This window comes from Ovis canadensis, chromosome 19 (assembly GCF_042477335.2).
Source record: "Ovis canadensis isolate MfBH-ARS-UI-01 breed Bighorn chromosome 19, ARS-UI_OviCan_v2, whole genome shotgun sequence".
Classification (NCBI taxonomy): Eukaryota; Metazoa; Chordata; class Mammalia; order Artiodactyla; family Bovidae; genus Ovis; species Ovis canadensis.
Genome location: NC_091263.1, coordinates 19,734,482 through 19,752,491, shown reverse-complemented (window position 1 = coordinate 19,752,491; position 18,010 = coordinate 19,734,482). Strand labels below are relative to the sequence as shown.

At 48.0% G+C, this 18,010-nt stretch overlaps 1 protein-coding gene across 1 annotated transcript in view; it reads right to left on the bottom strand.

Annotated features, from left to right (window-relative positions):
* The window catches only part of TGFBR2 (transforming growth factor beta receptor 2), an 89,357-nt gene that overhangs the window by 33,343 nt on the left and 38,004 nt on the right, over nucleotides 1-18,010 (bottom strand). Inside the window, exon 3 of the mRNA XM_069561226.1 lies at nucleotides 14,200-14,390. Within this exon, the coding sequence (XP_069417327.1) occupies nucleotides 14,200-14,390 (191 nt within the window). The remainder of the gene's footprint in view (nucleotides 1-14,199; nucleotides 14,391-18,010) is intronic.

The window sequence follows — 18,010 nt, the reverse complement described above, 5'->3', positions numbered from 1 at the left end:
ACACACCCATCTCAGATGAAGTTGAGAGCCCCCAAGCTTTCAAGGATAGGTCATTTCAATGTCACCCACACTCAGTAAATAGGAAAAGCACTGTGTCTCATGCTTTGAAAACAGGACGACCAGAACCAGAAAGAATATATGAAAACTACAGAACAATCTCACATACTACGATTTTGAAAACGAATTCTAAATAAAACTGGTGTGCGGTGCAGTGCTAAGCTGCTTCGGTCATGTCTGACTCTTTGCGACCCTGTGGCCTGCCAAGCTGCTCGTCCAGGGGATTCTCCAGGCAAGAGTAACTGGAGTGGGCTGCCATGCCCTCCTCCAGGGCATCTTCCCGACCCAGGGATCGAACCCGTGTCTCTTCTGTCTCCTGCGCCGACATTCATGCTCTTTACCACTAGCACCAATAACAACAATGCTAGCAATCCAAATCCAGCCAAAGCTACAGAAGCATTATTTTAAATGGAAAGCAAGTATGCAAAGAAAGCAACTCCTACCACTGACCACACTAATAATTTAAAGGAGAAAAAAATGTATGATCAGTTTGGTAGATACAGAGAAAGTATATGATAGAGCAAAAGGCCTCCATAAGGAATCCATACCAACAATCTTCAGCAAACCTTATTCTAATGGGGATATTTCAAATGCATTCCTTTGAAAAACGGCTCAGGCACTGAGGCCAACTAGAGCTATTTCTACTCAACGTGACTTACATCCCAACCAACCAGTACTGGGAGGCAGAATGGTGGAATGTGCCATACCAGTTAAGAAGGTCTACCCAGGTAGGCTCATCTTACCTGGTCCTTTACACCTGATCAGTGTTGTTTAGCCTCCAAATGTCACTGGGCTTGCTTATCTACTGTATGAACAGAGCCACTCACAGGCAACTGCCTTTCTGATGATACAATTTATAGGTAAGGGATGATGTGGCATCAGGAAGACAAGCTCACAATATTTAAAGCACTCTTCATTCAGTCCAAAAACCCTATTATTTCCAAAGAGACCAACACAAAGTACATTTTGTTAAAATGGCTTGAGAAGTTTTATCCCAAGTCTCCTGTATATCCCCAAATCATATCTCTGCCCTGCTGTGTTTGCAGCCTGGGGTTTAAGGTCACTTTTTGTACAGGACATTACCCAACAGTGACTGAATTTCAAATCCTGAACTTGCAGCCCTTGGAAGGAAACTTCTCTTGAGCTTTCCAAGTCTACAATCTAAGAAAGGTATTGTACTTTTCATGTTACCTCTTTGCCTCTAAACCAGACACTACATCGAGCTGAGATTCGATTTCATGATTTTCTTAATACACACTTACAAGTTGCCTTTATTGACAATTTGAAGAAAAAGTTGTCAATAGAAGTCTAGAAAAAAAAGTTCTAGATTTAAACTAGCAATATTTTATCAGGCAATAGAAACCCCTAAGAATAATCAAAGTAGATTCTACAATGGCAGTCCAGTGATTGGGACTCTGTGCTTTCACTGGCAAGGGTCTGGGTTCTATCCCTGGTTGAGAAATTAAGATCCCACAAGCCATGCAGCATGGAAAGAAAAAAACAAAAACAAAACCTGACAGTTATCATTCTGTATATTTAGAGGAACCAGCATGGTAGAAGTTGGTTTTTAAGAACTTGGGATTCTGAAGCTTTTGCCCAGCAAAAGAAACAAAAAGACAACCCAGAGAACGGGAGAAAAGGTCTGCAAATGAAGCGACCCACAAGGGATTAATCTCTAAAATATGCAAAGAGCTCGTGCAGCTCAATATTAAGAAAAAAAAAATCAAAAAAGCGGGCGGGGGTGTTCCTGGTAGCTCAGTGGTAAAAAATCCATCTGCCGATGCAGGGGATACAGGTTCAACCTGACACAGGAGGATCCCACAGCCTGCGGAACGACTAAGCCTGCGTGCCACAACTACAGAGCCTGTGCTCGGGAGCCCCAGAGCCACAACTACGGAGCCAACGGGCCGCAACTCTAGAAGCCCACGTGACCTGCAGCCAGGTCTCTGCAACGAGAGAAACCCAAGCACCGCAACTAGAGAACACCCAGCACAGCCAAAAGTAAATTTTTTTTTTAAATTCTGAAAAAAAAAATGAGAAGAGCTAAATAGACATATCTCCAAAGAAGACATATGTATATCCAAAACGCACATGAAAAGATGATCAGTATTTTAATTATTAAAGAAAAGCGAATCAAAACTACAATGACGTACCACCTCCCATTGATCAGAATGGCCATTATCAAAAAATCTACAAACAAGAAATGCAGGAGAGGACATGGAGAAAAGGGAACCGTCCTACACTGTTGGTGGGAATGTAAATTGGTAACAGCTACTATGGAGAACAGTATGGAGGTTTCTTAAAAACAAAGCTATCATACAGTCTGGCAATCCCACTCCTAGGCATGTATCTGGAGAAATATGTTGTTCCATGTTCACTGCAGCACTATTTACAATCGCCAAGACATGGAAGCCACCACAATGTCCATCAACAGTAAAAGAAGGCATGCTCTGTGTGTGTGTGTGTGTGTGTGTGTGTGATGGAATAGTACTCAGCCATTAGAAAGAATGAAATAATGCCATTTGCAGCAACATGGGTGGACCTGGAGATGATCACACCAAGTGAAGTAAGTCAGAGAAAGACGAATTTCATATGATGTCACTTTATGTAGAATCTAAAAACCAATACAAATGAACGAATTAATAAAACAGAAACAGACTCCGAGATTTCAAAAATAAACTTACAGTTACCAAAGGGGAAAGTGTGGGAGAGGGGATAAATTAGGAATATAGGATTAGTAGGTACAAACAATTGATACTACATATAAAACAGGTAATCAATTAAGGACCCATATAGCACAGGGAACTATATTCAATACCTCGTAATAGTCTACAATGGAAAAGAACGTGTGTGTGTGTGTGTATATGTATATATAACTGAGCCACTTTGCTGCACACCTCAAACACCCACAGCACTGTAAATCAACTGTACCTCAATTTTAAAAAAAAGCAAGTAGAAGGCTATGGAGGGAGTCAGTCTGGCTATACTAAGAGAAGAGAGGCAGGTGCTTTTTGGCTGTCTGGTTTGAATTCTGTTTTCCCAGAGGCAAAACTCAGTTTTACCACTTATCTAGTGATGTTGGACCCAGTTATAATAAAGAAGATGTTGAAAGTGAACAAAAGGTACCAACATCCCGTAGACATTTACTGGCTAAGTTCCAAGTGTGTTCACTCAACAAACAAGGGAAGCATTACTGAGTCGCAGCCCTGGCCCCTAGAGGACATGGATCCCTAGAAAAAAATATACAGGCTCTCGTAAGAAGCAAAGCAAACTGCCTCCTTATTCTGCGGCATCCACATCCTATTAGCTTTCCTGTTCTCGCCCCGTCTCTCCCTTACATCCTCATCCAGCATACTACATACACACTTTATAATCCGGGAGTTACCATATATACATACTTTCTAACTTGGGAGTTCCAAAATTTTGTCTATTTTCTCATCTTTAAAAATACTGACGGCATGGTACAAAAAGAATCTCCTGGAACGCTGCTGTTCAGGGTATGCCCTCAGACCGGCGCAGTCAGCAGGCACCAGCTGGGGACGTGGGGAAACGCCGCATCTCACCCTGTGCTACACTGCGGCAGCAGCCCTGCGTGTGAGAGAGTCCTCTATGAGACTCACTGACACACTCCGGTCTGAGAAGCACTGCTTCAGCAAACATCCCTTGGGAGTCTGCCACAGATAGGACTTGTTGGCAAAGCCCTAGGACAACCATACTCTGCCAGCCAGTGAGAAAATGGCCCATGAGAATGTTCTAGTAGAAAAACTGCAGGGGGGAGTGCAGAGAGATAATTCCCTATCCATCATCTCAAGAAAAAGTAAACAAATTCAGCCAAATAGTAAAAAACCATTTTAATTAAACAACAGAAGGCCAGGAGCTCGTGCAGGGCCTAATTAAACTTCCAGCATGTGGACAGCATTGTTTGACACTAGACAGACTTCGAGAATACTTTTTCCCCAAATGATGAATTCTCTCTAGCCCATGTGATTGTTTTCTTCTAACTGTACATATCTCAAAAGTAAGTTTTGCCTCCCTCCTCACATCCCACTCCAGCCTCCATTATTTACTTCTTCCCTTCCTCTCTCCCCCGAAAAGGGCCTTTCAGGCAGTCTACTCCAGGACGACACCTCCTCAGAACACTCCTGAGAGGTGCAGAGGAAACCTGCCATAAAGGTAATCACAGCAGGACTCCACTCCTCTGTAAGTCGCCCTATACTCTACACCCCGACAGACATCTTAGGAGAAAGTCTTAACACTGGGTTATTCTAGAACACATTCTTTATAATCAGGTATGGCCTTCCCATAAGCCCACTTACCAGCTTTCCTGCTATTCTCTGAAGCAAAAGATGACACAATGCCTTGCTCTGCTGTGGGATGGGAGTTCTCAAACTGTTGCTGGGCATTTAGCCCATTTCCCTAAATCATCTTTTTCAGGCTCAACATCTCTATTTTCTTCAGTCACTCCTGAAAAGACCTATCTATCACGCTCATATTTATCAGACCCTAAAATCTGCCCACCCAGCAAGAAGCAGGCGCCCCATATACACTGGGTCCTTTTTCTGAGCATAAAGTGATCTGTTCTCCGAAATCGTTCGTGTTCCTCAGGATTCTCCGTGACGCTTCACCAGGCCCCGCTCCCCCACGTGGACCGCAGTAGCGCGGGACTCCCACCGCTCTTAGCAAGGCGTGAGGACGACTCCTAGCTGCTGTGCTCTTGTCTCCTTTTCACTCTCTTCACCAAGTCCCCAGTTTCAGAATGACCTGCACTCACCTCTGAACCCGCTGAGCAGATGCCAAGCCCGCATTCTGATAAGCTGCCTACTTACCATCAACTGTGTGAACGGACAGGCCTCGTCTCATACGTGTGTTTGGCCCAGTTTCCCACGTGGTCATTTCAGGCAGGCAGAGCCCGGGTCCTGTCCCCCCGGGAGCATTCCTGCCCCTGCGCTGCTTGTCCCTCCCGCAGGAGACAGGGCCTACCAGGAGCCAGGCTCTGCCTGCGACGCGGACACTTCTCATGACCGTCTTTTCTCCATGGGCTGACTGCGCTGTCTGGAGCGGGATCTCCTCACCCCCTTGTCCGGGGAGAGTCCTCCGGGCGCTCACTCAGCCTGGGCTTGGTGTAGACCCCCCTCCCCGCTGCTGCCCCAATTCTCTCATTCTGCTCCTTGGCTGGAAAAGAACGGTCTGGGCTGTATCATCTACCCTGTCTCAGGGCCCTTCGCGTTTTCGAGAGACCTTAAGGTAGAGAGGCTGGGCTGGAGTGACCGCACTATCTTCTCCAACAGGGAGGCCAGAAGGCTTTAGGAAAGCACATCAATTGTGCACAGTACCAACACCTGCCTCGTTACCAAAACACCTCCACCCCCTGCCTTCCCTTTGGCTCCGCCCGAAGCATGCTCTGGCTGGTTTTCGGCCCCCACGCCTGCCATCTCTCCTCAGGGCTGCAGATGAATGTGTCATTTGACCGGTTCTGAGATGCCCACCTAGGGAGGCTCCTGGCCTCGTTCTGGAGCGCTTGCTCGTGGAGTGTGGCAAGCACGGTGGCAGCCTCTATGAAGGCACCCTGCTACTCCCCGGGGAAGGGCTGACCCAGGTGTGCGGCTTGCGTGTTCTTCAGCTCCTCTAGCCTCAGGGGCTGAGTCTGGCCACTTCCTGCGGTGGCTGCCACTCTAATTGTCCCCGTCCTCTTTCAGGTTATATGCGGAACAGGATGAAACATATAAATCCCTTTGGCAGAACAAACTGTCTTGAATTCAGTGGTTTCCAACACTGGCTGCATATTAGAATATCTTGGTGAGCTGGGTTTTTTTTTTTTAATCCTGACACCAGGCCCCAGACCAATTAAGTCCGAAACTGCAGGGCTAAGACCCAGTTAATGAGTCATTTTTTAAAGCTTCTCAGGTGTTTCCAACGTGTAGCCAAGGCCGAGACTGACCTCAGCCTGACAGCAGACTAGGATACGACCCCAGAAAAAGAGAAGTCGTGAGAAGAATTTCAGTCACCAAGTGTAGGATCCATTGTCCCTGACACTGAGCCAGCGACAGAGGTGTGCATGTGTTTTTAAAGCAGAGAAGCAAATATGTATTGTTTCTTTAAAAGTTGATATTAGCTTTTGTAAGGCATGATTATTGCTGGGAACATTGAAATTTTACATAATTAGCAACAAGCAAGAGTTATTTGAGGATCAGAAAAGGTTTTCCGAAAAACCAGTCAGCCAGATGTCCAACTAGAGGTAAATACAGCCTCTGGGGTTCAGAACGGGCGGAAATGAGGGTCAGTTTCCCAGTGGCTAGCTAACTCCAGTGTTTTTCCACTGGTGGGACATTGGGGTGCTTGGAAAGGAGCAAACAGTCTCCTGGCCCCTTTTCACCGTCACCCATCTGCGTCTTGTTTACAGAACACCAGGTGGCGGCTGGGAGAGGGGAGACTTGTAACAAGGCCAGCCCCACTGGCCCAAGCGTCTCACTGGCCACTCACATCCAGGGGCTGGGACTCGAGACAGACTGCGTCCTTAATGGATTCCACTCGGCTGTGATTCACGTCAGAATGAGGCTCCAGGGTAGAAATATTCACAGCCGGCAACCACACATGGCCTCAAAGCATCTCTGTTTACTTTGCTGCTTAGGGAAAAGGGGAAAAAACCTACAGAAGCCAGTTGCTTTGCCTGAAGACACTTCAAATACATGCTAAGCCTCACTGGACTGAGTCACCGTACCCTCTGGCATGTACGATCTTTATCATCTCCTTGACCAAACATGGGCTGTACTCGGGGATTCGGGGGGTGCTTCTAAGTCATTCATGACCCAAGGCTCCTTCAGCACTGAGTCATCACCTCAAATAACTGATTTCTTTTCCCAGGAATGAGACGTGGAACTTTTAATCCATAATTGTCTTTCTCATCTAACAACTTTTCTCCACCGTGTTTCCACACTTACTGTTTTCCTTTTGCTTTGAGACCAGAGAGTAAATCTGCTTTGTTTTCCTTGAAACAAAAAGGCCCAGCTGCCCAGCCGGCTATTTTGAGTGGCGAGGGCGCGCTCACGCTCACGGGCAGCAGTACACACAGGGCCGCCCGGCACCAGCATTCTGCTGCTGCTTTACCGGCAGAAACTTGCCTCTCCCCCACAGAACCAGCCCCTGCCTGCTGGAGCGGAGGGAACGCAAAGTGAGACTGGACAGGAAGGAGGCAGCACGTCCCAGCCCTCCCTGCCTCACAAACCAAGACGCGTCCACAGAGCGCGCAAGGCACGTGGTCCACGCGCAGAGTGGGTCTGCTGGGCGGCGCGAAGCGACAGGATTAAGGTCACACAGGCCCATGGGGACCCAGCTGGCTGAGATGATCTGCTAGCAAGTTAAACAGAGACAGGAAACCGCGTGTCTGATACTGTGAAAAAAAGTCATCTGTCTTCCTGCCAGCTTTAGGCTTGCAAACCAAAGAGTCTGTTTTCATTTAAAAGAAACTCGACAACAATGAGAAAGGAGAGACGGAGACTCTGTGGCTACCAGGAGCCCTGGCCCCTTGCACTCGGCCTCTGGGGTACCTCGGGGCCTGCAGGCAGCTCGCGGGCGGCCGGCGGCACTCACATTGCTGCGTGGAGGCTGCATCGCTGTTTAACCACATCGGGTGAACTCTGAGTCAGAGAGGTTTCTGGAGCCCCGGTTTCTAAGTTAATTAGATAGAACTGACGTATTTACTGACAGTTCCATCCTGTAAAAATATAAAATCTCATGCAACCTAGAGATAGATGCAGTCAGGGGAAAGGCCAAGAAAAACTAAGAATGGGAGCTGGAATCAAGACAAATGGAAAGTAGATGCAGGCAAACCAGCAAGCGGGCGATGCCAGTACACAAAGTCCGCACCAACATACTTGCCAGAAGCATGACTCGAGCTCTTCTGGTTGCACTGCAGGGAGAGATACAGTGAAACGTGACATCCACATCAGGGGCTGGCCCGAAGGCGTGTTTTGTAAATAAAGTTTTATTGGAACACAGCTGTGTCCAACTTGTTTACATACTGCCTGTGGCTGCAACAGAGACTCTCTGGCCTGTGAAGCCCCAAATAATCAGGAACTGGTCCTTTAGCAAAGAAGTTTGCTAATCCCTGCTCTATCTGAAGCTCTCTATGCTTCAAGCTGTCCTAAAGATCAGAAGCAAATATACCCTCATGAAGGGAATAATCTTTCCAAGGCAGAGAGCTGAGAGAAATTTCTCCCAGCTTTCTCAGCAAGGTGACAATGCAGAGAATAGTTTCCTCAACAGCATCCTTGACAGATTTCCTCTGATTCCCAGGGCTGTTGCTGATGATGGACAATACCTATACACATGTCTGCTGAAGGAGTTTTCTAGAAGGAGAACGCAACACGACGTTGATACAAAGCACGTCACTCCTCTGGCTAAATCGAAAGACAAGATTCAAATGGATCAAAGGAAACAACAGTGACTCTTTACAGCCAGAACGTATAGCACACTTGCTCTCTGCCAGGCCTTATTCTATGTTCCACACATGAATAAACACATTTATCCTCACAGAAATCCTATTCAAAGTGAGCACTGTTTTCTATCCCCATTTTTCAGAGGGGAAAACTGAAACTGTTTCATCCAAGGACAAACTACTTATAAATGGCTTAGCTGGGATCTGAACCCAGAAAATCTCACTGGGGAGACCACAATCATCTCAAAAGATGAGCATCCCACTAGTCGTCATTTGTGAAGATCAGTCCTCTCACAAGCCCGTGAATGATACAGCCTCTGGTTGAGCTGCCTGCCTCGGACTGGCTGAATGGGAAGTCTGGGTACAGTTCAGTGACCAGGTGTATGTCCATAGCCTTGAGACAGCTGTTAACAAGCAACCCTCCCACCCCCGAACATGGGAGGTTGATGGTATTCCCTCAAAAACAGGCCAAATTATCCAACTCTCCCACAGACAAATGGTGGAGACCCACCTGTGAAATCTTGGGAAATTTACATCACTCTCTAAAAACCCATTTCTTTGTGGGTAAAATGAAAAGTTTGAACGAGCTAACTGCATGGGCTTCATTTCAGCATAAAAAAAGTTATGACCCTAAAAAGGACCGAGATGACAAGTGCTGCCAAGAACATGAGGAACAGGGAACCCCCTACACTGCTGATGGGAACGTAAGCTGGTACAGTCCCTGTGGAGAACAGTATGGAGGTTCCTCAAAAAAAGAAAAACAGAGTTTCCATTCGATCCAGCAATTCCACTCCTGGGTATTTATCCAAAGAAACAGGATCTCAGTGAGATACCTGCACTCCCGTATTCACTGCAGCGTCATCAATAATCAGCAAGGCGTGGAGGCAACCCCAGTGTCCGTTAAGGGGCGCGTGGGCACAGATGTGGTGTGCATACACAACGGAGCGGTGTGCAGCCGCGAAAAAGAGGGGGATCCTGCTGCTTGCAACATTACAGGTAGACTCTGAGGACAGCATGCTAAATGAAATAAGCCAGACAGAAAGACAAATACCTCGTGGTAGGATTTGCATGTGGAATCTTAAAAAAAAAAGCTAACTCATAAAAACAGAAAAATGGTTGCAGATTGCAGTGTTATAGTTAGTGCTTTTTAACCACATTAGGAATAAACTTAGGTCCAACTGAATCCAAGAATACATACATTTAACATAAGCAAAATAAATGTGAAAAAGTCAGCAAAAAAAAAAATGGTGGTTGCCATGGGCTGGAGGATGGGGGAATAGAGAGAGGTTGTTAAAAGGATACAAACTGTCAGCTCTAAGATGAATGAGTATTGAGGATCTGGTGTAAAACATGGTGACTACAGGTGATAACATTATTGTACAACTGAAATTTACTAAGAAAGTAGAACTTAAATAATCTCACACACAAGACAAATATGTGAGGTGATGGATATGTGAATTGCCTAGATGAGGGGGGTAGGGAGTGGAAATCCTTTCACAAAGTATATGTATATCAAGTCACCATGATGTACACTTTAAATATGTACAACTTTATTTGTTAAATATACCTGAGTAAATTTGGAAAAAATGGTACAGTATGATGTCAAAAGAAGTTATGCCTGTAGCAAAGCAGTGAAGCAAAGCAGTGCGCCTGAAAGCAGTCAGCACAACCACACCAGGCTCCTATGCAGGAGAGAGGCCACTGTTACTGCTGTTCAGGAATTTTCACAGCCTGGGTTTCGGGCATGCTGCACGCCAGTTAAGAAGGGGGTGGGCCTCTGGCCTTGAAACCAAACTTTTCAGAGTCCAGGCTTGAGGTTACTGCTAATGCCCTTTCCCGCATGGCCAAGAGGCCTAGTCATTTCCAGAAGTTAAGCTCTAAGTCAGGAAGAGAATGGGATGGCCAGAGATCCAGCTTCTCACCCCCGCAGATGAACATAATAGACAATTGAGGAGCAAGATGACACAGGCGAACCCCTTTAATGCCTCTCTACTTCCTGTCCAGGGTTCCTCAGGCTATCCAACAGCTCCCTTGGAGATCCAGTTCAGAACAGCATCTTGTGAAATGCATCCTGAAGGCATTCCTACGTGTCTTCCTGCTTTAGGCGATAGTATGGTTACAATTCCACAGAAAAAGTAATGTGAACATTATCATGGAAACCAAAGAAATATTCCTGAAAAGGCACCTCACCTTCTCAACGTGGAGCTCCATGCTGGCACAAAGTCTGTGCCACACACACACACAAATGTGCTCACTACCACTATGGAAAAACACCTCCATTTCACTGGGGAATTCTGTCACACAAAAGGACTGAGTAAAGCTTACTTAGCTCATTTCCAAATGACCAGGTTTAAGATCAACTGTATCCTTCTTGGGTTCACTGATTAGTTTGGCAATGTTACCAAAACGTCCATCAACACATAAATGGATAAAGAGGTGGTACAGATCCAACCAGTCCATTCTGAAGGAGATAAACCCTGGGATTTCTTTGGAAGGAATGATGCTAAAGCTGAAACTCCAGTACTTTGGCCACCTCATGCAAAGAGTTGACTCATTGGAAAAGACTCTGATGCTGGGAGGGATTGGGGGCAGGAAGAGAAGGGGACGACCGAGGATGAGATGGCTGGATGGCATCACGGACTCAATGGACGAGAGTCTGAGTGAATCCCGGGAGACGGTGATGGACAGGGAGGCCTGGCGTGCTGCGATTCATGGGGTCGCAAAGAGTCGGACACGACTGAGCGACTGGACTGAACTGAACACATCCGTAAAAAAGAATGAATAGTGCCATTTGCAGCAACCTGGGTGGATCTGGAGATGGCCACACTCAGTCAGAAAGAGAAAGACGAATACTGTCTGAGAGCTCATGTATGTGGAATCTAAACTGCGACACCAGCGAAGCTATCTATGGGACAGAAACATGAACGCAGGCAACAGATCGGTGGCCGTCAAGGGGGACGGGGCTGGGAGAGGATCGACCGGGAGATCGGGATTGACAGACGTACACTTTCATATACAAAGTGGATAAACAACGAGGGCCTGCCGTAGAGCACAGAGAACTGTATTCAGTCCCCTGTGATCAGCCACAAAAGAACAGATACAGAAGAATGAGTGTGGGGGAGGGGTGGGTGTATAACTGAATCACTCTGCTATATAGCAGTAATTACTAAAACACATTGCAGGTCAATTATACTTCAATTTTTTTTCTTAAGTTTTCATTCTTTAGTATAAAGAAGAGATAGTGGCAATAAGAGAAATCGGTCCCAAAGTGTTCTAATGCCTGATGTTGTAGGTGAGGAAAATATCCCGCCAGAGAGGAAAGACTTATTTTTAAGCATACTCCCTGGAGCATTTCAGAAGACTCTGAAATCACGCAGCTATCTGAGTCATCAGCTGTGCTGGATTTCTTGAATTGTCCAATGAGAAACTGCCTTCACGCTGATTATCTCACCTCACAAGGAAACAAACAGTCTGATAACAAAAATGTGAACGTGTGCCCATGATTATCACATGAGTTGAAATACGCTGAAAACCGAAGTCATTAACACCTTAACAGCGTACAGGAGTACACACACACATATATAATATATCCAATTGTCAAGCCATTTGGCAACTTTTGTCACCTTTGAATGAAATAAATTCTTCCACTGTGGATAAGCCAGTATGCAAAAGGAAAGAAAAGTTTCACAGATGATCGTGAATATGAATGGACATTCCACTATTAGGGATTAACTCTTTGGGCGTAGTCTGGGCCGCCTTTTTAAAGGTGAAGTACTTGGGGAAGGTTAACAGGGTAAACCAGGACACCAGGGTTGCCATGTTCTAGTGTGATCAAATCTAGTTGCAGCATCTCTCCTAACTTAAATTACATAAGGAAAGAACGAAATGGCCTGCTTGGAGGAGGAAACAGTAGGAGAGAGGAGTGATTTTGAACAGTGCTGTGCTAACAACGTGCACATGCCTGCCTTTGCACGCTGAGAGTTTCACACAGATGGGAAGCTGAGCAGGAAGGGAGGGAAACTGGCTAAAGGACACAGAGGAAGAGGTGGGTCTGCAGCGCCCACGAGCACCACAAAGCAGAGGCTCACCGTGCCCCGTAGCTGGCACGCACACGGCAGAAGGGGTAGTATGCCAGCCCAGCACCTGGGTTTCTACAGGATTGTTTACTGAATTGGACCTATGGAGGGCTAAAATAACTTTTCCTTATTCTGATTTACAATCCTAAAACCAAAAGAATATTATTTTCACTACTGCCTGGAAAAATTAAAAGACATAATCTCCAGTGTTGGAGAAAGTAGATGGAAATTCATATGCTTATGTATCTTTGGGGGCATGAGAACAACTTAATAGTAAATTATCCAAATTTAAACTGTGCATATCTCTGATCCAGAAATTTCATTTCTAGAAGTCTATCTTGCAGAAATATTAGCACAAATGTGTAAGATGTTCTTACTAAGATAGTCAGTGTAGCACTAAGTGGAAAACTGGAGATATCTAAAACAATCTATCAACAAGGGAATGGTTAAGTCACTTGAAGATATATTTATACAATTCTAGACAGCAATTAACAGGTTACAATAGATCTATATATATTATCTTGTTTAGAAAAGGAATAAAAGTGGCTGAGTGAAAAACAATATTGCCAGGTAATATTTATAGTATGATTAACTATTTGCACTGAAAGATGGATGAGCAGCTACAATGAATGGATGGACAGATAGATGGATAGACGGATGGGTGGGTGAATGCATGGACACAGAATAACAGATGGATGGCCAGACAGATGGAGGGATGAATAGACAGATGGACACATAGATGGACAGACGGATGGACAGATGGCAGAGTGGACAGACAGACGGATGGGCAGATGGAGGGAGGGAAGGTAAGTAGGAAGGAGAGAGGGACAGAGCAGGGAAAGAGGGGAGGGAAGGAAGGCTAATATGGATGAAAGGCAGAGACGGGTGTATCCAACAGGCCATCAATACAGCTCATCTGCTGGGCTGGGAGTCAGGGGACAGGTGAAGGGACTTCCATTTTAAAGTTGTTATATGCTGTTAGATTATCTGGTATTTGATAAAGAGCATACACTACCTTTGTCCTTAAAGTCAGTGACCATGTTTCTACACTGTAGGAAACGTGGGTGCCCTCCTTCCACACTGAGCCAGCTGCTGGGCACTGGCTGAGCTGGGCTCCGAGTGTGGGCTGGCCTCACTGCCTCTGCACCGCAGTCCTCCTCAAACGCGACAAAGGGTAAGTGCCCTTTAGACAAATCCGAGGGGTGAGCGTGTGCCATGACCACGTGAGCTGACTCAAAGCACGGCTCTTCCCGAATCACACAGCTTCCCCCCACCGCTGGACCAGTCGTTCTCAAACTTGAGCGGCGTCAGAATCACCTGGAAGGCTTGTTTAAACGCAGCCTGCTGGACGGGCACCCAGAGTCTCCAGTGCCACGGCCAGGCCGGGGCCCGGAGCCTGCACTTCTATCAGGTTCTCAGGTGATGCCGCTACTGCCTCTCCAGGCCCTGCGCCTGGAGAACCACGGTGAAGAGTCATAATGTGGCTCCCAGGAGCCAGACTGGATACAGACCGGAGCCGACCCTGTCAGCCCTTAAGCCCCTCTTTCCAGCAAGTAAGGGGGCCTGTGAGCCCGCTCCCACCAGCCACGGAAGGACGTACCTGCGCCTGCAGACTTCGGAGAGGACACTCACCTTCGGAGAAGATGATGTGGTCGTTGCACTCTTCAGCGCTGCAGGAGCACATGAAGAAAGTCTCTCCAGACCCCTTTCTTTCCTTCATGATGCACTTCGGAGAAGCAGCATCGTCCAGGACAAACCCATGGTAGGCAATCTTGGGGTCGTGGCAGACCGTCTCCAGCGTGATGTTCTCATCATTCTTCCTCCTGGGTGCAGAGAAGGCAGGTGAGTGTGACCCCAACAAGACAGTCTGGGCCGCGTCAACCTCAGGACGTTGTCTCTTAAGCGGCGCTGCCTCCCGTCACTCACAGCTCCATCTCTGGCAGCTCGCCCGGCATCTCCCATGCCTTCCCACCCACTCCACTTTCCCCTTTGCTTATCTCAGAGCCCACTTAAGAGCATAACATGACGGCTGTCTCGGGGACTAACTTGTTGGGAAAGTACACTTGAAGCCTTAATTCACTCATTCAATCATTAGAGGGAGGGCGTGGGGAAAAGGAGACGGCTAGGTCCTGGGGGTGACTCTAAACCTTCCCTCCTGACCGCCCTGTGAGGCTGCCAACACATCCCTAGTTTCCTGGACAGAATCTGGCTAAATTATTCTCAGGGAGTGCGTCTGGCAAAACGGCTGCAGTTCTGCTCTTTTTGTTTGCTGGGCCCGGGGCTCCGTGAGTGAGGGCGCCATCCCAGCCAGCAGCTGGTGGGGCTGGCAACAGAAGAAACTTCCAGATGAAGAACTGCGGTCTCCTGCACGACAGAAAGGGACATGAGGGAAAACACAGAGCGACGTGGGAAAGAACTACAAGGCGTCCTTCCATGCCAACGCCATAAACCGACTGTCCCTGCACACCGCACGCTTGGAGCCCAGCTCAGCAGACAGCCCAGAGACTCCCCCACCGAAGCCTGCCGTTTGCAGCAACATGGATGGATTTGGGGGAAATTATGCTAAATGAAATAAGACACAGAAAGACAAGTACTGTATGATGTCGCTTATATGTGGAATCTAAGAAACACGACGGAGCAGTGAAGGTAACAAAACACAAGCAGATTCACAAAGAGAACAAATCGGTCAGGAGGTGGGGGGAGTGGGAGGCACAGACTGCTGGTGTAAGGCACACGCAAGGATGGGCGTATAGGAGTACTTTCTAATCACTGAGTGGAGTGTGACCTTTAAAAATCGCATAAAAATTAAAAAGTAATTTTGAAAAACACACTTAGAAAAATCCTCTCCTTAACCCCCAAGTTATTGGGAGGTCTTGAGGAAAACAGTGGCCGTGAAACCAGAGGCCCTCCTTACCCCATAGGGTGTGGGCTGTGGAGAGAGCTCAAGGGCTCCCGGGGGGAACGCAGGTGAGTGAGCACACAGGTATGTGCTCGTCTGTATTGGGGGGGGGTCCTGCGTTTGACTTTGGTAACAAAATGAAGGCACGCCGAGTCCCCCAGGCTCCCAGGGAAGGGCATGGTATCGTTCCTCTGCGAAGCTTCCAGAGGCCCTGGGATGGGACAAGGAAGAAACTGGGAGCTTGAAGAAAAGCCTCTCCAGAGCCCTGGGCCGGTTCTCTCTGAGCCCTCGCCTTCTACCGCCACTAACCGCAGAACAGGGACCGCAGGGAGGGGGCTCAACCTCAGTACCCGAGGCAAAACAGAAGCACAGTCTCGGACGTGGAAGACACACGCGTGTTACCGGGGGCGGGGGGCGGTAACCTGGGACTGCATACACGCACTACCGTCTGTGACTGACACTAAGAAGGACCCGCTGAATAGCACAGGGCCTCTACTCAGTACTCTGTAATGACCTACATGGAGAAGGAATCTAAAGAAGAGGGGGCATACATATATGGATATATGCAAACATGTATGGGCTTCCCTGTTAGCTCAGATGGTAAAGAAACTGCCTGCAGTACGGGAGGCCCAGGTTCAGTCCCTGGGTCGGGAAGATCCCCTGGTGAAGGAAATGGCAGCCCACTCCAGTTTTCTTGTCTGCAAAACCCCATGGACGGAGGAGGCTGGCAGGCTATACAGTCCATGGGGTCGCAAAGGGTCGGACACGACTGAGAGACTTCACTTCCTTCACTACACATATACATGCGTCAAAACGAAAAAAAAAAAAAAAAAACCAACAAGACTGAGGCTCCATAAGGTCCTTAAGGGCTTCCTCCACTCGGTGCTGTAACAGCGCCCCCCAGGCAGACAGGGCCCACTGTGCAAAACATTTTGGATTCACTGAAGCACAGAAAGGAAAAATACAGGGAAATAAACACAGACTTCTTTGTCCTGCAGCTGAAGAGACTGTCAATATCCATGACGAAAGAACCACAGTCATCAAATTAATATTGGTTCCAAAATATTTCTATCCTTGAAAAGGACTTAAGCATTTCACTTGGTGAGAGTGCACACAACTGGCATTAATTCAACAAATGAATGAATGAAAAGAAGACTAGGACAGATCACAGAGAGCGGTCTTCTGTTCCCCCGCTCGGCTATTTCTAACACAGACTTGTGTCTGAGTGCGAGGGCCCCGGCACACAGACTCTGAGGCTGCGCAGGTGCTTTGGGGAAACGTCCTTTCAGGGAGCAAAGCTGCAGAGAGTGGGCAAGGGGTTTGCGATGAGGCCTCAGCTGCCCTCTGGGCTGCTGGGGGCTGGGAGGGCCCGTCAGAGCCGTCCCAAGCGGAGGTGATGTGGTCAAGCATTCAGGCCCCTGCACCAGCCAGTCCTGGGGGCTGGTCCCTGGAGGCAGAGCCACTCCAGCTTGGTAAGTGCAGGAGAGGGGCCCTCCCTGGAGGGTGTGGGGTGAGTGCCCCGGTGCTGCAGGGGTGGGGCCACAGGAGCATGCCCACGCCCACACTGGCATCCCCTCTCTTCACCTCTGGATGTGTCTTTCTGCAGACAGTTGACTCTACATCTGAAACACGGAGGGGGCAGAGCGGGGCCCCCCTTCTGAGATAGCAAAGCATCAATGCCAGGAGCGCGCGGTTCACATTCTACCCCCTGCACTTGGACTAGGGGTAGGGAAACCCCCCTTAATGAAAAAGTCTGCTTTTGGTGCAGAAGTTAAGTTCTCATCCCCATCAGCTATGTAAGCAAGGGTGAGCAGAGAACAGACACGGAGGAGGAGCCTGGGGTCACCCGGTCGGGCTCTGAAGCTTCCTGCCCTGAACCTGACCGGTGGTCACTCTCCCCTTCTTGACCTTGGTCTGATGCTTCCAGAGAAGGGCACCTGCCCCACGGGCAGGAAACCATGACTGAGAGAACACCTCAACTGACCTTGAGCTCAAGTCTGTCTGTCCATTGCCTTCGAGAAACTGTGTATCTCTCCAGCCTTGTAGGCTTCCGCACAACCACTTACTACATTTCCCACTCAAGAGCCCTTCCGCTCTCTCCGCAGAGCCCACGTCCTCTTTACTGGACTAACCTGGCTCCCTGCCCCCGCCAGCCCTCGGCTGGCAAGCGTCTGGACCTCCCATCACACGTGTCCCTCTCCTCGAACACCACCTCTGTCAAAGCCCTTTTGCAAAAGCAGGGCTCAGAGCTGGACACGGTGCAGCCGGCAGGTAATGGCGAGCCACTGTGACAGGTCTTGGCTGTGAACTTTCCTTTAGCTCTTAAGAACCTGATTCATGCCCCAGTGGGTAGGGAAATGTGCCAGGCTCTCAGATCTACTGTCCAGGCTGAGGGCACATGTTCCAGAGAAAGTCTCCGGAGACTCCTGCCCAAAGGCGCAGGCAAAGATGATTGGGTGGATATTCTCATTTGCTAACAGCCAGGAGACATAGAGCTTACTTTAAAAAAAAAAAGCTGATGCATTGAAACCATCTATATAATTC